General features: G+C 48.4%; 1 protein-coding gene across 2 annotated transcripts in view; it reads left to right on the top strand.

The window, feature by feature from the left end:
* Positions 1-17,858, top strand: part of RASSF5 (Ras association domain family member 5) — a 74,095-nt gene that overhangs the window by 34,173 nt on the left and 22,064 nt on the right. The window contains exon 1 of one of the 2 annotated variants that reach the window (XM_017880909.1): positions 8,968-9,491. The exons of the other annotated variant lie outside the window; for it this stretch is intronic. Coding sequence (XP_017736398.1) covers positions 9,372-9,491 — 120 coding nt within the window. The 5' untranslated portion in view covers positions 8,968-9,371. Of the gene's footprint in view, positions 1-8,967; positions 9,492-17,858 lie in introns of those variants that run through there. 2 annotated transcript variants of the gene reach the window in all.

The raw sequence follows: 17,858 nt of genomic DNA, 5'->3' as shown, positions 1-17,858 counted from the left end.
CTTGTATTTGTGCGTGTACGGATGATGAGTTTTTTCGACTTTCTGTGTCTGAAAAAGTTCTAATTTCACCTTCCTTTTGAGAGATTTTACGGGGTAGAAATTTCTAGGTTGGCACCTTTTTTTTTTTCATTGTTTTAAAGATATTGCTTCACTACTTCCTCACTTGCATTATTTCTAACAATAAATTTACTGGTATCTTTATCTCTGCTCCTCTGTATATAACATATTCTTTTTTTTTCTTTTTATCGCTATGTATTAGTCTCTTTTGTGTTACTATAAAGGTATACCTGAGACTGGGCAATATATAAAGAAGAGAGGTTTATTTGACTCATGATTCTGCAGACTGTACAAGCATGGCACCAACATCTGTTTGGCTTCTGATCAGGACCTCAGGAAGCCTTTGCTCATGGCGGAAGGTGAAAGGAGAGCAGGCATGTCACATGGTGAGAGAAGGAGCTAGAGAGAGAGGAGGAGGTGCCAAACTCCTTTGAACAACCAGCTCTCACATGAAGGAACAATGTGAGATGCTCATTACCATGGGGAGAGCACCAAGACATTCATAAGGGACCTGCCCCCCTCAACCTAGACACCTCCCACCAGGCCTCCTTTAACATGAAGGGTCAGATTTCAGCATGCCATTTGGAGGGGACAGATAGCCAAACTGTATCACACTGCTTTTGAGCAATTGATTACAATGTGCCTTTTGTAGTTTTCTTTATGTTTCTTGTACTGGGTGTTCATTGAGTTTGTTGGATCTGTGGATTTATAGTTTTCATCAAAATTGGAAAATTTGGGGGCATTATTTCTTCAAATATTTTTATACTCCACCCCCCACTCTGAGGGATAGCACTTACATGTATATTAGATTGCTTGAATTTGTTCCACAGCTTACTGCTCTGTTCATTCAAAAAATTATCTTTTCTTTCTGTGGTTCATTTTGTTTTGTTTTGTTTTGTTTTGAGACAGTCTCACTCTGTCGCCCAAGCTGGAGTGCAATGGCGCATTCTCGGCTCACTGCAACCTCTATCTCCTGGGTCCGAGCAATTCTCCTGCCTCAGCCTCCCAAGTAGCTGGGATTACAGGTGCCCACCACCACACCCAGCTAATTTTGTATTTTTAGTAGAGATGGGGTTTCACCATGTTGGCCAGGCTGGTCGCAAACTCCTGACCTCAGGTGCTCCACCCACCTCAGCCTCCCAAAGTACTGGGATTACAGACGTGAGCCACTGTGCCCAGCCTGTGCTTCATTTTGGATCATTGCTATTGCTGTGTCTTCAAGTTTGCTAATCTTTTCTTCTGCAAAGTCTAATCTGCCATTAATCCCCATCTAGTATATTTCCCATCAAAGGCATTGTAAATTTCATCTCTAGTAGTTTGATGTGGATTTTTTAAAATATATTTTCCATTTCTCTACTTAACTTTTTGAATAAATAGCATATACTTATTCAGACATTTCTCTGGGCTCCTCACAGCCTATCCCCTTCTACCCTAGAAGCAGTGGGCTGCCCGAGACACCAGAATTAGTGTCTTTGAACAATGCTAACATCTGTGTCAGCTGTGGTCAGTAGTCGAGACAGAGTCTCACTAAGTTGCCCAGGCTGATCTCGAACTCCCGGCCTCAAATGATCCTCCCACCTTACACTCCCAAAGTCCTGGGATTACAAGCATTAGCCACTGCACCCAGCCCTGTGGAAATATTCCTGAGTTTTTTCTTCTAGGACCCAGTTAAATTATTTAGAAGCGGTTCGATCCTTTTTAAGATTTTAAGATCCTCTTTAAGATTTGTCAGGATTGGAACAGTGTTCAGTCTAGGGCTAATTACTTCCCAGCGCTAAGGTAAGACTCTCTGCGTACTCTACCCAGTGCCTAATAAATGATGAGGTTTTCTGGTATGGCTCGTAGGAACAGGCACTATTCCTGACCTCTACGAGGGCAGACACTGTTACCTGTAATCCTTTTGGGTGGTTCTTTCTCTAGCCTTGGGTCATCTCTTCCCATGCACACACTGATCAGTAGGCAGCCAGGTGAATACTTTAGGGGCTTTCTGCAGTTCTCTCTCTCTGCAGCTGTCTCCATTCAGTTACTCTGTCCTGTGAACTTGGGCTGCCTTTGTCTCCCTAGACTCTGAGCAACATCTCCTCAGCTTCAGGGGGTTTTTGCTTCACCTTAGTACCCTCTCTGCACCACGCCTGGGAGTAAACTGGGAGTAAATGTAGGGATCAACTCATTTGTTTTCTGTCTCTCAGGGATTGCTATTCCTCGTTACCTGATAGCCAGTATTTTAAAAACCACTGTTTCGTAAGTTGTATCCATTTTTTTTTTTTTTTTTTTTTTGGTTGTTTTGATCAGGAGGATATATCTGAATCCTATTCCCTCATCTTTGCCAGAAGTAGAACTCCCCCAGGCGCTATTCTAATACTAATTCATACTAGTTCATTTAATACCCAGCCTTACCCACTGGGTAAATGCCTTGAGGGCAGGGATCCTATCTTTTGCCATTTAGTCTTCCTCATAATGCACTGGCCCTTGCACATAGTCGGTGCTCAAGAAGTCCTTCATTTTATTCGATTTTCAAATTGGATTTGTAGAGGTTTTTTGCATTCAGAATGCTGGTTCTCCCACTCACTATGATACTAGGAAAGTACATAACCTCTCTTAGCTATTACATGGGGACACCAGTGTGGTCGTTGTGGCAACTGTATAAAAGCACTTGTAAACTCCATGGAGCATGAACCTTGTTTGTTTACCAGTGTGTTCCCAGCCCCTATCACAAGGAATATATATAATAGGACTGGCACAGAGCATAGTTTCCCTTGCCCCCATGGTGTTTGAGAGCCTTCAGCCTAGCAGGCTGCCTGCCCTCTGTAGACACATTATCCTTAAGATACCTATGGGTGTGAACCATGCCTGCTCTCATCGTCTTAAAATATGGTAACTCTCCAAAATGGGAATTTTGTGTTGTGCCCTGAGCACACAGTCAGAAATCCATGTGCCCGCCCTGGTACCCAGTCCTAAGGCTGCTGACAGCCCCTTTCTGCCATCTTGGAGCAATTTTAGTGCTCCCAGCTCTAAAATCTGGCTTTCAATAGCTTAATAACTTTATGATCTACCAATCAATTGATATTGACAGCATCTTTTGTTATTCTCTGGTCAGCAGAAATAAAAGGAGACTCATCACCTTTAGTTGACATGGCAGGAATGTCAGAAAAGTCAGAAACTAGGGTCCCACATCTAATCTTTCCTGGTAGATGTGAGGGTGGGGAGCAGAATACATTAGACCCCACCTCGTCCCTCAGTCAGTATTTCCTTAGATTCCAAACCCAAAATTTGGCACTGATTTCTATTCTGACTCCTTCCCTTGATAAGAAACAAATGGCTGCTCCCAGGGGATTCTAGAGGTGCCAGATGCACACCAGCCCACCTACATCTGCCAAGAGAAGGAGCCAGTCCCCCACTCCCTCCACCTTACCCTGAGCAGAACATCCTTCATCCTTACCCTGACTAGGCTATCCCATCTGGGACAGCCTTCTCCGTGGCTCCTTCGCAGATTCCTGCCACACTTTAGAAGCCAGAAGTGCTAGCCAAAGCTGTCAGTGATTCATCTGCGCTGGACAGCCGCCCTCACAGGAGCCTCTCCAAGGCCTGTCTGACCAGCCCCAGATGGGCTGGCCCACGCCAATGTATTTCTGATTAGGCAGAATGGAAATGCTTCCCAAAAAGGAGGCACCTGAAGTCCTGGCCACAAGGAGGGGCAGAGCTCTGGTGCATATTTCTCTAGAGATCCTTAAACCCTGGAGACATTTCTCTGGGCTCCTCACAGTCTATCCCCTTTTACCCTAGAAGCAGTGGGCTTCCTGAGATGACCCCCAGCTGGGCTAGGCTAGCCCTGAGGCTCTCAGGCGAGAGGCAGCAAGACCCTCCTTGCTAGATATAGCAGTGCAATAGTTGTTCACGTCTCACCCTGGTGACTATGCTGCCCGGGATGTTGGAGGATTGGCCCTGCCCAGAGAAGGGCACATCAGGGAGATGGCTGTTGATCAGAAACGTCTTTTGTCACTCTCTATTCTCACTAGGGAGGAAAAATAGAAGACAGAGCCCCTGGGCCTGACTCAGACCCTGACATGAATTCCTGAGGGTGTGGACAACTGGGGTAACTCAGCTATCTTCAGTAGTTTCAGTGTCAAGGCCTATTGAAGCTGTTAGCCTGGCAGCCAATCAGAAGTGTGGTGTGGGTTAGCACCACTGAGAAAGTGACTGTAGGGTGAGTCTAACCTAAATGGTGTGCCACCACTCACCTCTTACAACAGGAAGTCATCTGGGGAGACACTGAGCTCTCTGCTGTACACAGCCATTGAATGCTGAAAAATGCTACCCTAGGGATGCCTGGCAGCATGTTAAGATTCAACCCAGATAGGACATCTGGTTAAGGATGCTTCTCAGAGTCAGATGGAAGGTGTGGGAGGTATGGATGATATTGGAGAATATGTGTCAGGAAGTGGGGAAGACATAGGAGGAGGATTTTGACATCAGAGGAGAGAATAGCAAGAGCTAAGCCACAAGAGGGAAAGGTGGTTTCTGGGAATGTAAATCGAATTTTGTGCAGCTGTAATGAGAGTTGCTTGACTGCACCTGGAGATGGGTGTGAACTGTTGGCTGGGTGTGCACCGTGAAGGGTCTTGAAGGACCTGCTCAAGAGTTTGGAATAGGCACTGGGAGTCGACGGAGAAAGGACAACACCTGTAATGGAAAGTTACAGGGCTCTGGGTTTGAATCTGATTCTACCATTCACTTGCTTGGGCAAGTTTACTCTGAACCTCAGTTCATTTATCTGCAAAATGCCTTCTTGCAGGGTTCTGAGGATTAAGTGAGATAATGAAATGTGTAACTTTCATTCAGTAACTTTATAGACCATCTTATTCAATGTTATTCTTACTAGACTGTATATTATTAGAAGGTAGGGACTGTGTCTTATTCATGCCCAAACTCAAACATCCAGTCTAGTGCTTGCCTGAAGAAAGTGCTCAGTAAATATTTGTTAAATGAATGAAAGAATAAGCAAGTAGAACTTGATACGTAGTAATTATTCAATAATTTTTCATTGAAATCTGAATAGAAGTTGTTATGGTACCATGATCAGATCTTCATCTCAGAAGGATAACTGTGGCAACAAAAAGGTAGGTGGTTTGGAAGAGGCAGAGATAGGAACAAGGGGAACTTTTGGAAGGCTTTGCACTAATCTTGGTTAATGGCACTCATCAAGATAGGAAATACTAAGGGAGGAAAAGAAAGAGTAGGTAGTTGACAAGGCAGGGAATAACAAACTCAATCTTGACCCTGTTGAGAGTGAAACTCCTATAGGAAGGGCTGGGTACTCAGTGAGCTGTTACAGATACTCACCTGGAGATACCTGGGAGAGAAAGAATTATGAGCCCTGAGTCTGTCAGGTGTGGTTGATACCACTGGCATAGGTGAGACTTACCCCCCAGGGACAGCAGGGGTACACAGGGGGAGAAGAGAAGCCCCCAGGAAGCTGAAAGGAAGACGGGGGCATAGGCAGATGGAGAAAGTGATTCCTAACTTGTTTGTAATGAACTGTAATCTCAGGCATATTGTTATTATGAGAGTAATCACAGAGGTAAACTGTGAGGCCGCAGAGTTTAGAGTTCAAGGACTTGGGTTCTGGAGTCAGACCCAGCGGGATTGATATTTGGCTCACCATCAACTAGCAGTGTGGATATGTGCAAGTTACTTAACTTGCCTTAACCTCCTTTTGCTTTCTGTAAAATATAGATAATAACTGGAGCTTCCTCATAGGATTGTCGTAGGGCTTAAATGAAATTATGAACAAATTATTAGTACAGTGCCTGCACATACTAGCTAACAGTGATTTCAAAATATGTCTCGGGGTGGGGTGGCACCTCGCCCTGGTTTTCAGCCTCTTTATATGCCACTACATCTGATCATAAGGTCATAAGGTCCTAAATCTGATCTCTACCCCTGCTACTGTTCAATTGGACAGTTGAGGAAACCTGATGTCCATGGCTGCTCAAGATACCATATCAAGCTGGAGTTGGAGCTGGGACTAGAATACAAGCTCCTGACTTCCAGGCCTGTATCACAGCTTTTCTGGTACATGCAGAACTACAGGGTGGATCTTACAAGAGCATCTGGCCACATGACAGGATTGCATTTGAGAAAGGAAAAAAGCTTAAAATAATGTCTTTCATCATCTGACACTTTGAGTTAGGAAAGTGGCCCATTCATCATTTCAATGGGGCTTTCTGAACCCCAGCACAGTGCCATGGATTTAGGGCTCTGGCTGCTACAGCTTTAGATCCAACCTCCTCTTCCTAAGTCCAGGGACAAGAACAGCCAGTTCCCATCCTTTGTGCGATTGCGTCTCAGGGCCTTAAACGCTCTTGCTCAGACTCTTCCATGCCCCCTCCCTCTTACCCTGGCCAAGCTATCACTATTATTGATTATTCATAGGGAAGAGGTTCAGAGGTTCAGACAGGGCCATTAGATGCTGCAGGGAGTCCTGTCTTTCTTCCTTTGAGACCCTGGGGCTTCATTCTGGATTTTTTCTCCTGCAGGATGGCCAACTTTGGTATATCATATATAATCTTTGTATATTTCTTCTAGTCCTAAAGTCCCTGCCAGCACAGTCTCTGTTTTGCTGACTTCTTACACATGGCTTTCTTCCAAACCTAGATTCACTGACAGCTGGGATAGGGGAGGGAAAGAGACATTAACTAGAAATCAAGAGGCTTTGAAAGTAATGAGCTGTGACGGAACAAGTTACTTCCCTCAGTTTCCTTATCTATAAAATGGGCATAGTACCTGCTCTTAAGATAAAAGAGTAGCCTGGGTGAAATAATGGATGTTAAAAGGGTTTGAAAGGCTCTATTCAGATATCAGATTTTCATAATGTTTGGAATGGCAGGGAGCAGCACCCTAAAAGAACACAGTGTCCCTGAGAACTTTCCTAACCAGGTCTGGCATCTGGTGTGTTGCATCTAAGGAGAGATTGATGCTGACTCCTGGGGTACCTTGGCTTGGTGTTTGAATAGGTTGTTATTAACTATATTTGAAGATTGCACATTTTGAACATGCAGCATTGCCGTTGCATTGCAGAGTTTCCAAGGACACGGTGTGGCCACAGATAATCTGGGGCCTGTTTTTTTTTCTTAAGTATTAGATTCCCACTGAGCAAGGATGTTCTTTTTATGAAGAAAAGCATGTTGCTTAGCTGGTTGGACAATGCAGGTGAGCTGTTATTGATGGCCCGAGGACCACAGGAAACCACCTCTCTGGGGAAAACCCCCCAAAACAGCCTCTAAAATACCCATTTGAAAAAAAGATTGCTCCAAAGCCAGAACCTACTTTCACCCCCATTAATGTGAGATCTTCCCTTGCAAACACCCAGTAGGTCACCGCAGCCCCTGGCGCTGACTGTCTCCTCTTATCTGCCTGCCAGAGAAGACAGCTACTGGTATTGACAGTTCTCCTGCACAGAGGGCGGCCAGCCGGCTGGGGTGCTGACTCTCAGCTCTCTTGTGTTTGTGCCTGCCAGGCACTCGCAGGCTTCTGGGAAGAAGACTGTGTGGGAGGATGAAGCCAAATTGGGCTGCTGTTTGAAACCTTCCTGAGCACTGACGGATTTGGCTTAGGTGGGAGAGGGAGAGGCTTTCTCATGAAGGTAGCCAAAGCTTAAGATGGAATTGGCAGCTTGGTGTTCAGGGGGCTGAGTCTAGTCCTCCACCCAGCTTATTTTCCTCAGGATGGGATTGTTTCAGAACTGTAGGAAAAGTTACACAGATTTGGAGAGAGACCGGATAACCCCTCTCAGCCACTGTCCAGGGCACTCCGGGATCCATGAGCCATCAAACTCCATAAACATGGTAGCAAAGCCAGGTCTCTGGAGGCTGTTTCCCCACCGGGACTCCAGCTCCCAGTGTATTTAAAGATGGCAAAGTGCCCACCCAAATAGCCTCATCACTGCTGAGGGTCTGTACATGACAGTGACTGGGGGCGTAGGCAGCCGCACACACCAGGGCTGAGTCCCAGCACACATGTTCTACCTGTGTGACTCCGAGCCTTAGTTTTCTCATCTGTACACAGTCTCTGTCTCAAGGCTATTGGAAAGAGTCAATGATAGACTGTATGTAAATCACCTGCACAGAGAGTTGTTCAAACAACGGTAGCTAGAACTACTATTGATCTATTGGGGGGTTATTGTCTTAACTGCTTTGAAGGATTCAGCCTTAGGTGTTCCTTTGTCCAGTCAGATGGGGAAATATAAATGAGCCCTCCTCAATGTTAGGAATGACAAGATCTGGCCAAGACCCCGCTTTCTCAGACTATCAGGAAGATGCACAGATAACCTGGATGGTGTCTGCAGGCTCCTGTGTATCCTGAGGCTTCCTGAGGGCTAAGTCCTATGGGTGGGAAGGCAGCTTGCTCTCTAGGTTGCCATAACTCTGCATCTGATTTGCATGTGTTTGTGGTGACCCTGCACTTTCTTCTGGCATTTCCAACTGAAAATATTGCTGTTTCCCCAGGCAGGGCAGATATTGATTTTCTTCTTCTCTAACCACTCGGATTGACTCGGCTCCCCCACCCAGCGAATGGGGGAGGGAGTGGGGAGGGTGAGGAAGTGGATGGGGAGAAGGGAGGCGGGATGATGTTGCCCTTATAGCTGGCACCTTCTACTCTGTGGAACCTGAGTCACTGGGGCTGATGAGAATGGGCTCCTTCCAGAAGCAAGTGCATGATGAAGAAAGAACAGAGGGAATGTTTCCCCTCGGGTCCATCCTGGTCCCTTCCTTCCCCGCATCCCTTACATGACCTGCGGTTCCGAGTCCACTTGCCACCGGGGGCGGGTGGCACCCAGGCGGAGGGGAGGCGGGGGAGGGGCACAGTGACAGCCGAGCCGGCTTTGAGGAACCTTGCAGAGGAAGTGGCTTCAGAACTGCTTTGCGCGAGGGGCAGGAAAGGCGCGGGAGGCGGGGGAGGTGCGGAGATGGCGCTCTGCACCGCGGCAGAGGGAGGGCGCTGGCGCCGGGGACACGAAACCGCAGAGCCCGGACGAGTCAGGGAGTGAGGCACTAGCCGGGCGCCCGGGGTTCTGCAGGCACAGGCGGCGCGGGGACTGGAGCAGGTTACCCGGCCGCCCGAGCGCTCGCACCCCGCTGAAAGAAACACAGGCGGCCCGCCGGCTCTGCCTGGCCCGCTACCCGACCGGCTCAGGGCTCAGGGCTAGGGGCTCACGCCAAGCGGAGCCTGGTGAGCGGTGCCCACCTCCCTCCGCCGCATCCCGAGGCCGGCCCCCTCTGATGCACTGGCGGCCGCGTCTGGGGACTCTGGGCTAGATGACCGTGGACAGCAGCATGAGCAGTGGGTACTGCAGCCTGGACGAGGAACTGGAAGACTGCTTCTTCACTGCTAAGACCACCTTTTTCAGAAATGCGCAGAGCAAACATCTTTCAAAGGTAAACATAATAATGGAATGCAGGAGCCTTTCGTTGGGGAAAATAACCTCTGTGGTCAATCTAGAAGGAAAACCTTGCTCTCAGCAAAGGGACAAAGTCACATGTCAGGAAAGTGGCCAGGCAGTTGCTCTGAGGGCTGAGCATCGTACCTGGAACCCTTCAGGGACCCGCGCTATTCAGTTGGTCAGTCCTCCTCACAGCGGTTGCGTCCCCAGATCTCTTCAAAATGGCTCTCTAGAATGTGGGGACTGCGCCTGGCTGATAGATTGGCTGCAGGTTCACCTGTGCCTGAGTGCAGGGTCTCATAACCGCACCCTCTCCCCAAATCCTAGCTTAGAAGTTCTAGATGGAAACTGAATGGCACCCAATCCTTCAGCAGGAGAAACATTCATCAGTTGATAAACATCATAAATACACATTCATCGGTTGAGACTTCCGTATTTGAAGTGGCCAGAAACCACCTTAAGTCGTAATCCAGCAACTTTGCAGAAGTCCAGGGTGTTTTTAGAAGCAAACTAAAACTTCTTGCCTAGGCTGCTGTCATGCTACCACTTTAACTTCCTGGGTCGGTTTGGGTAACCTAAAGGGGCTTGCGTGTGTTTCCTGATGGCATGATTTGTGTTTCCTAAAGGTGTCTGCCTCTAGACACCCAGCAAGCCTGGGTGCCCTGGCCATTCTCCTAGTTGGCTGCAGGCCTCCTGTCTGTCAGTATCTTGGTGGGAGTGGAGGTAAAGCTGAGTTTGTTTATTTGTTTTGCTACTTAGATGAGAGGGCTCCAAGCCAGGTCCTTAGAGAGGTTACCTAGAAGGAGCTGTTTATAGACAGAAGTGAGCGGTTATATTTCACAGGTGTGTGGCAGGCTCATCATTAATTCAGCAGTGCCACACCAATTCAAATTAACCAAAAACTTCCCCAGGCCTGACTCTGGGGCCTCCTTTGTTAAGAATTCATCTTGCCTGTAGGCCCTGCCTTTCCTGGGTTCTGAAGTCAGGCAAATGCACTGTACCTTCCCACTGTGAGAAGAGGCCCAAGAACCAAAGGAGAGATTGTGATTTTACATTTGAAGGAGTCAACTAAAATAGGCCCCTGTAACTAGCACCTGTTTTCCGGGGCACCACTCATGAGGCTGGAGAGCAGGGGATGTTCCGGAGGGTGAGGGGCAAAGGGACAGGTGTCCCTTTCCCTGGCTGTAGCTGGGGCTCATGCAGAACACCATGGCTGCAGAGGGGAGGTGTCCCACCCTCCCATGGGGTTCTTGCCGCATGGTATAAGTCCCCCCATACCCCCACAGATACTCCAGTTAGCTAGGTATTTAGACCAGTGGTTCTCAACCTTAGCTACACACTGGACTCACAGGAAGCTTTAGAAAATACTGGTGATACCTGGTTCCCATGCCCAGAGTGTCTGGTTTAATTGGCCTGGGGTACAGTCTGGGCATCAGGATTTTGAAAAGCTCCCTAGTTAATTCTGATATACAGCTGAGGTTTTGAACTATTTCTCTAGAGTGTTTTGTTGCTGCCTGGGAAGGAAATGGTTCCTGTTTTTAAACCAAAGTTTAGGTGCTGTGCCTGCCTCTCACTGCCAGCTAGGCTGCAAGCCCTCAGTTTCAGAGGGTGAGATTTTTTGCATAATTAGGTGAGGAAGAGGCACTGCAAAGATGGGGTTTCTTTTACTTGGCAATGAAACAGATAGCTGTTTCTGATATTTCTTGGGAGAAATAGAAATATCGTACAAGAAAATATGCTGGGATGGGGTTGGTGCCGGCGGATGACTCGCTGCATGGCCTGAACAGCCATCTCTCTCCGTTCTTCCCCCGAGTTCTCCTTCCTCGCCTGGCTCCAGAAAATAAACCTTTGGTTTGGTCCCTGCAGAAACACTTCCTGTACTTTGTGTCTTGAATCCACCTCATATCTTGAGGCCTCTGTATATCTTCCTGTGTCATTTTGCTGGAGTCTGTAAGCCCTCAGAAGACAGGAATCCCTTCTAAGAAACTCCTTTTACTGAACCCCAGACAGGGTGATCAGGGATAAATGCTTCAGGGTGGTGGGCATGGCCCCTCTTATCCTTACAGGAAGCATCTTGACTGGATATTCAGGTCAGAGACAGTGTTCCTCAGCACCAGGCTGTCCTTCAGCACAGAACACTCCAGGGAGGGGCAGGGCTGGGTGAGCAAATGCAGGGGTGGACTGAGGAGGGTGAGGCTGACTGAGCTGGGGAAGCGTCCTCCAAAGGTTTCAGTCTTTCATTCTTCTAGGTGCCTTTTTACCTTCAATAACACTTTCCACTCTCTTTTCTCCCTTGGATCACTTCTGGAAAGGGTTTTAAAGAGCTCTGCCACATTCCGACCCCGTTCTGACCCCTTACAGTGCTTTTTTTCTTACCCAAAGAGAGATCACATCTGAGCTCCTAAGATAATTTCTTTTTCCTGTCTCCAAGGAAAGGAGTTGATGTGTTTCCCGGTCATTGAGAGACTGAGGCCCTCATTTGGGAAGGGCTGAGCTTGCTTCTGTAAATAGCCTTGTCAGAACAACCTGTGTGGCTGCTCAGTCTGTGCCTGGCTGGAACGTAGCTTCAGGGAAGCCTCTCTGCTGTGCGATGCCACCACCCGGGAGTTGTCACTAGTCAGTCCCAGGAGTTCCCGAGACTCCTCTCCAGTGCCCTTAGGGAAGAGGTTGGAGGGGTAGGGAAGGTCTCCCCATTTCATAGGGAGGGGGTGCCTAAAGGTCAGGAGACAGCAAGGGAGATGGTGGCACCAGGCCCTGGGCCCTAGCTTGTTCTCTTCTTTCAGAAAATGGCAGTTTCCTGGGGCCACGTGCCTCCTTTGAGAGGGGCCGGGGACTTGGTTTTGAGTCACACCACAGTTTTAGGAGGCTGAGGCAGTATTCTCCTGGTACTTTCCCACTTGACCAGGCACAATTAGATCTGGTTTCTCTGAGTCATGCATGTCACAAATGGGGCCTGGGGGAGAGCCAGCCTATGGGCTCGGGCAGTGCAGACGTAGATGGTCTCAGTAAGACCGTCATAGTTACCTCAATCTAAGGTGTTGCCTAGAGGGGTAGGGGGACTTATCAGGTCATAGGACATGGTTTTGATGGACCCAAGGTTAGAACTTACCTCTTTTGTCTCCCAGCCCAGAGAATTTTCTTCCTTAGTCCCACGAAAGACAGGGTTTGGTGATTTGTAGGACTGGTGACTGTGAAGTCAGGCCAGGCCCTCTGTCCATCTCTGATATTTGTTCATTTTTTTCCTCTGAGGGATCTAACCCTGGAAGTGGGGCCAGCTTTCATTCCCATCAAGTTCCCAAATGCCTACAGGTGGTGGCCATTTAGGGTTTTGATATCTGAGCAGAAACACGAGTGTTCTGAGCTCTCTCTGCATGTTGAACAGGCTCTGGGACCCCAGAACTCTGGCATGGCCCAGAGCATTGGGGTGAGTGCTCTGAGGACAATACAGCTTGCTGCTTGCAGAATGTCAGAGCACATCACTTTACAGATGGAGAAACTGAGGCCCAGAGAGGTGGAAGGACGTCACCAAGCCACACATCTGTTTGGGTAGAGCCAGGACTAACACTCCTCCAGGACTCCTTGTCAAGTGCCCTTCTTCTTGGTCTTTTCCTACTCAGCAGGTGACCCAGGATAGACTGTAGGCCTTGTCCTCTCAGAACCTTCTACAAAATGGAACACTCAACTTCAGGCTGGGTCAGGTCTTGAAAGGTCCTTCCCATCCCTCCATTCCTTAAGGCATGCCAGTGAAGGGGACACTGACCCTACACTTGACACCAGCAGGTGGTCCCTGTAATCTTACAACTTTAGTGATTTAGAAGTTCTTCTAGTTGTCTATCCTACAACTGAAATACGTTAATAGATAAACATCTATCTTCCCATTGGAGACTCCTCCTCATGTGTGTTTTTCTCTGTGGATACAAAGAATAGAACGTTGACTATATCTACAGTTAAATATATTGTTTTTCTTTTCTTTTCTTTTTTTTGAGATGGAGTTTTGCTCTTGTTGCCCAGGCTGGAGTGCAATGACGCAATCTTGGCTCACTGCAACCTCTGCCTCCCAGGTTCACGCAATTCTCCTGCCTCAGCCTCCTGAGTAGCTGAGATTACAGGTGCCCATGACCACACCCAGCTAATTTTTGTGTTTTTTTAGTAGAGACAGGGTTTCACCACGTTGGCCAGGCTGGTCTCAAACTCCTGACCTCAGGTGATGCCCCCTGCCTTGGCCTCCCAAAGTGCTGGGATAACAGGCGGGAGCCCCTGCACCTGGCCTATAGTTCAATATTATACTTAAGTACATAGAAAACACACTTCCACGCCTCCATCTGCCTAGGCTTTCTTGGGTCTACAGTGACACCATTGATTTGTTTTTCTTCAAGGAAGATGCAAGAGGAAGAGGGTCCTGGAGGTCAGATCCTACACTACTCCCTGTTCCCTGCCTGTAATTGTTCCGTCTCCTCCTGCCTGGCCAGTCAGCTCCTCCCTGGACAGGGTCCTTGTGGTACTCTAGGGACACTAGCCAAACCCACAGCCCTGGGACAGTTGGGGAGGTCCCCATCTCTCTGCTAGCAGCAGGCACACTCAGACCTCAGGCATGGCACCTACCCCTCACCACCTTGGCATGAGAGAAAAGAAAAGAATACTAAAAATAAGCTAGCTCCAAATTTGAGCAATAAAAATTTATTTATCTTTATTCCAAGAATCTTTGGAACCATTGGCCCATTTGACTGTTTTTTGTGTGCGATATATCTCAAAGGCTTACATGGCTCAAGACTAGTCCCAAAAGAGATTTCAGACTGGCACAACCTCCAGGTAGCCTCATTTAGAGATAGCGCCCGAACTCCACACTGGTGGGATTCACTGCCCGCTGCCTCCTCTGGCCCTTCCCAGCATCGTCAGCCCTATAAGATCAGAACTCGCATCTCCTTCAGGTCCAACAATACCAAGTACTTGGTTACAAAAGCCAGTATTGGCCGGGCACGGTGGCTCATGCCTGTAATCCCAGCACTTTGGGAAGCCAAGGTGGGCTGATTACAAGGTCAGGAGATCAAGACCATCCTGGCTAACATGGTGAAACCCCGTCTCTACTAAAAAATAGAAAAAATAAGCCGGGCGTGGTGGCGGGTGCCTATAGTCCCAGCTACTCAGGAGGGTGAGGCAGGAGAATGGCGTGAACCCGGGAGGTGGAGCTTGCAGTGAGCCGAGATCATGCCACTGCACTGCAGCCTGGGGGACAGAACGAGATTCCGTCTCAAAAAAAAAAAAAAAAAAAAAAAAAAAAAAAAAAGCCAGTATTGACCAAATACTGCTTGGGTTGATGCATCTTCTCTCTTGCATCTTGTACAATCGGGATGGACTAACTTGAAACAACCCCTGCTTTTCAGTCGTTGAATATAATCAGAGGTTTATTTCCTCCTTTACTTAAAGTTAGATTGGCAGGTGGGGATCAGGATAACACATGGGAAGCTTGTGGGCCAGACCCGGAAATGGTGGTTGTTTCTTGCACCCACAGGCCATTGGCTGGAACTCAGTCACGTGGCCACACCTAACCACAGGGGAGGTTGGGAAGTGAAGTACAGCTGTGAGCCCTGGCAGAAAAGGAAGCAGGCTGTGGTGAGCATTTAGCTGTCTCTACCATGCATACCTCATGCCACCGTTTCTGTTCCAGGCACCTGGGAAGCTCTGCTCATACCTGCTTGGTAAAGGACATGACCTCTGTTTCTCTGACCTTGTACCTCTCTCTCATCTGTCACTGAGGATATTCTGTTCTTGAGATTGGGTCCTGTCTCCCCCATCTAAACTAGAAACCCCTTGAGGATGGGTGCTTCTCCTCACTCAGCACTTTTCTGTTTCTCTGCAGCATCTGAAACCTTTAGTGTTGCGCCAAGGTGGCCTCAACCACCTGCACCAGAATTACTCTTTGAGAATGGAGTTTCAGGGGCCCTACTCCAGAGCTACAGGCTCCTGAATCTTTGGAGATGGGACCCTGGACTCTGCTTGTCTAATACTTTTCCCAGGTGATTCTCATATACACTGCAATCTAGGAACCACCTGTTTAGGAAATGTTTGGTAATTGACTGCTTACCTCAATTGGAATGCAAGATGAGAACGTGTCACAGATTCCTAAGAGGTTCCTAGGCTGGAAACTGAAGTCTAGAGAGGGAAGAGGAATTGCCCCTAGCCACACAGCTCAGTAGAGACAGATCCAAGGAGTCAGGCCTCCTGGGTCCTGCTCAGAGCTTTCTCTGCTGGTCTCATCACATGCTGAACTCTTAGTTCAAGGCTGTTTGGGTGACAGCCCTTTGAGATCTTGATGGCACATGATGTAAGGGAAGACACACAGCACTAACTATAAATGAAGTCCTGCCTTCCCATCCAGCTCGAGCCACTAAGAGGTTATGGCCAAGTCACTTCAATCATCAGACTCAGGTACTTCATCCTACCCTTCTCAGCAAGCACCCTTGTCATGTGGGTGTCCTTATCTTCCCTGATAACTGAGAGTCCCTTGCCTCTTTGCATGCAAACAGACCCTTTTTACTAGTTTCTCATGGGCCTGGTAGAGATTCTAGATATTGGCTCCCAAGTTCTCTAAACCATAAGGACTTCCCCTAGGGAGGAGTCAGAGAGACGACCCCCTCCAGGACCACCTGGAACTCACCCAAGACATCCTCGTTCACACGCCGCTTAGTCCAGGCCATCCCTCACTCTCTGTTCTGGTTCCTCCCCTCCTGCCCTCCTTCTGTCTTCACAGGTTTAGACAGTTTATCCAGAATCAGCTTTTTCCTATAAAGCAATTTCAGTTACAGTTTAGGACACAAAATATCCACCCACCCAAGCAGTTTAGGGAGAAAAGAAGAAAGATTTTATGCCAGTATCAAACCCTGAATCCCAAGTCTTATTGCACATTGTCAGAACAGGCTCTGGATCCAACTCCCAGCCTAGGAGCTTGAAGGGGTCCTAGCTTGGGGACCTGGATTCTCTTCTCCTCTGCTCTTAACTTGCCAGGTAACCCACACCTATGTACCTTCTGGCTTTGGGAGCTCCCTGGGTGGGGAACCCAGACCTGTCCTGCAGGTCCTTGGTTTCTTCTTCTTCATGGTTCAGTCTACCTCAAAGAGTATGGGGTGGGGATCCAGACCTAGCCTGGCATATTCTTCAGAGACAAGAGGATGAGATAAAGTGCCACAAATCCAGAGCACTTGATTTCAGGGCCAGGAGGGAGAAAAAAGCTGCAGTGACAGACGGCTTCAGGCCTGAATTGCTGAGTCTGTGGCTTCTGTTCACAGAAGGCTTCTGTCCTGGGGGCTCATCTCCTCTCTTTTCCCACAGCATCCCAGCTTTAGCTGGTCACCTCTAGCCTACATCCCTCGCCCTACCTCTCTTCCTAGCTCTAGAATGGCATTTTCTACAGCTTCCTGGAGGTCTCTGATACCTAAATTTAGTGTGTTCAGAACTAACTCATTAATCAGAGATAACTGATTTATTTCTCTGTCTCTGCCCCACCCTCCTAGTCCCCCACCTTCAATACCTCAGGAGCCTTCACCTCTTCTATTCACCCCATCTGTCCCCACAGTGCTGTAGGGTTCAGACCTCTCCTCTCCCTCCCCACCCCACCCTATGTTGGGTGCTCGTGGCCTCTCACTGAGATGCTCCAGTAAGTCAGTTACCCTGCAGTTTCAATCCTTTGTTTTCTCCTCTGTGTATCCTGCCTACAACTGCCAGGGGCTTATTTTTCCCATATCCCAAAGTCTTCCCAGGCTCCCTTTGCTTCCAGAGTGAAGCCCATACTTGGCTCTTCCTCTTTAATACAGCATCCAAACTCTGCAGCACACGGCCTCAGTCAGAATGATGTGTTTTTTTAACTTTCCTATAGCACTGAGCACCACAGGTGGGGGACATAAAGATGGATGAGATAGGGTCTTTGCACTTGAAGGCCTTAGGGCCCCCAGCCATGTTGTGTAACAGACCCGAGCTACTCCATTTCCCCATCCATGAAGTGTTTGGATGGGGGCCCTGACCACGGAGATATCCTAGTGGAAGATGCTCTCAGCATCTGCCTTGCAGCCACATGGCTTTTATCGTGACATAGCAGCAGCTCCTGAGTGAGACAGGGAGGATGGAGGGGCTGACTCCTAGAATCAAAGGGTTTGAATAGGAATTGCCCATGAGGGGCTGGGGACAGGCTGCCAGCAGACACAGTGACAGAGCTGCACCACCACTGAGGAGGATGGAGGGGATTCACCTCACCTCTGAAAAGCAGAGTCTCCCGGAGCTGGAGGAGATGGTTAGGGGTTATCACAGCTATTCCTCTGTCCCCATGCAGGACTGCACGTAACCCATGACAGGCAGGGGAAGGAAGGTGTGT

This window comes from Rhinopithecus bieti, unplaced genomic scaffold (genome assembly GCF_001698545.2).
Source record: "Rhinopithecus bieti isolate Rb0 unplaced genomic scaffold, ASM169854v2 scaffold_12049, whole genome shotgun sequence".
Lineage (NCBI taxonomy): Eukaryota > Metazoa > Chordata > Mammalia > Primates > Cercopithecidae > Rhinopithecus > Rhinopithecus bieti.
The sequence above is the reverse complement of the archived record's forward strand: the minus strand, read 5'-3'. Positions and strand labels throughout refer to the sequence as shown.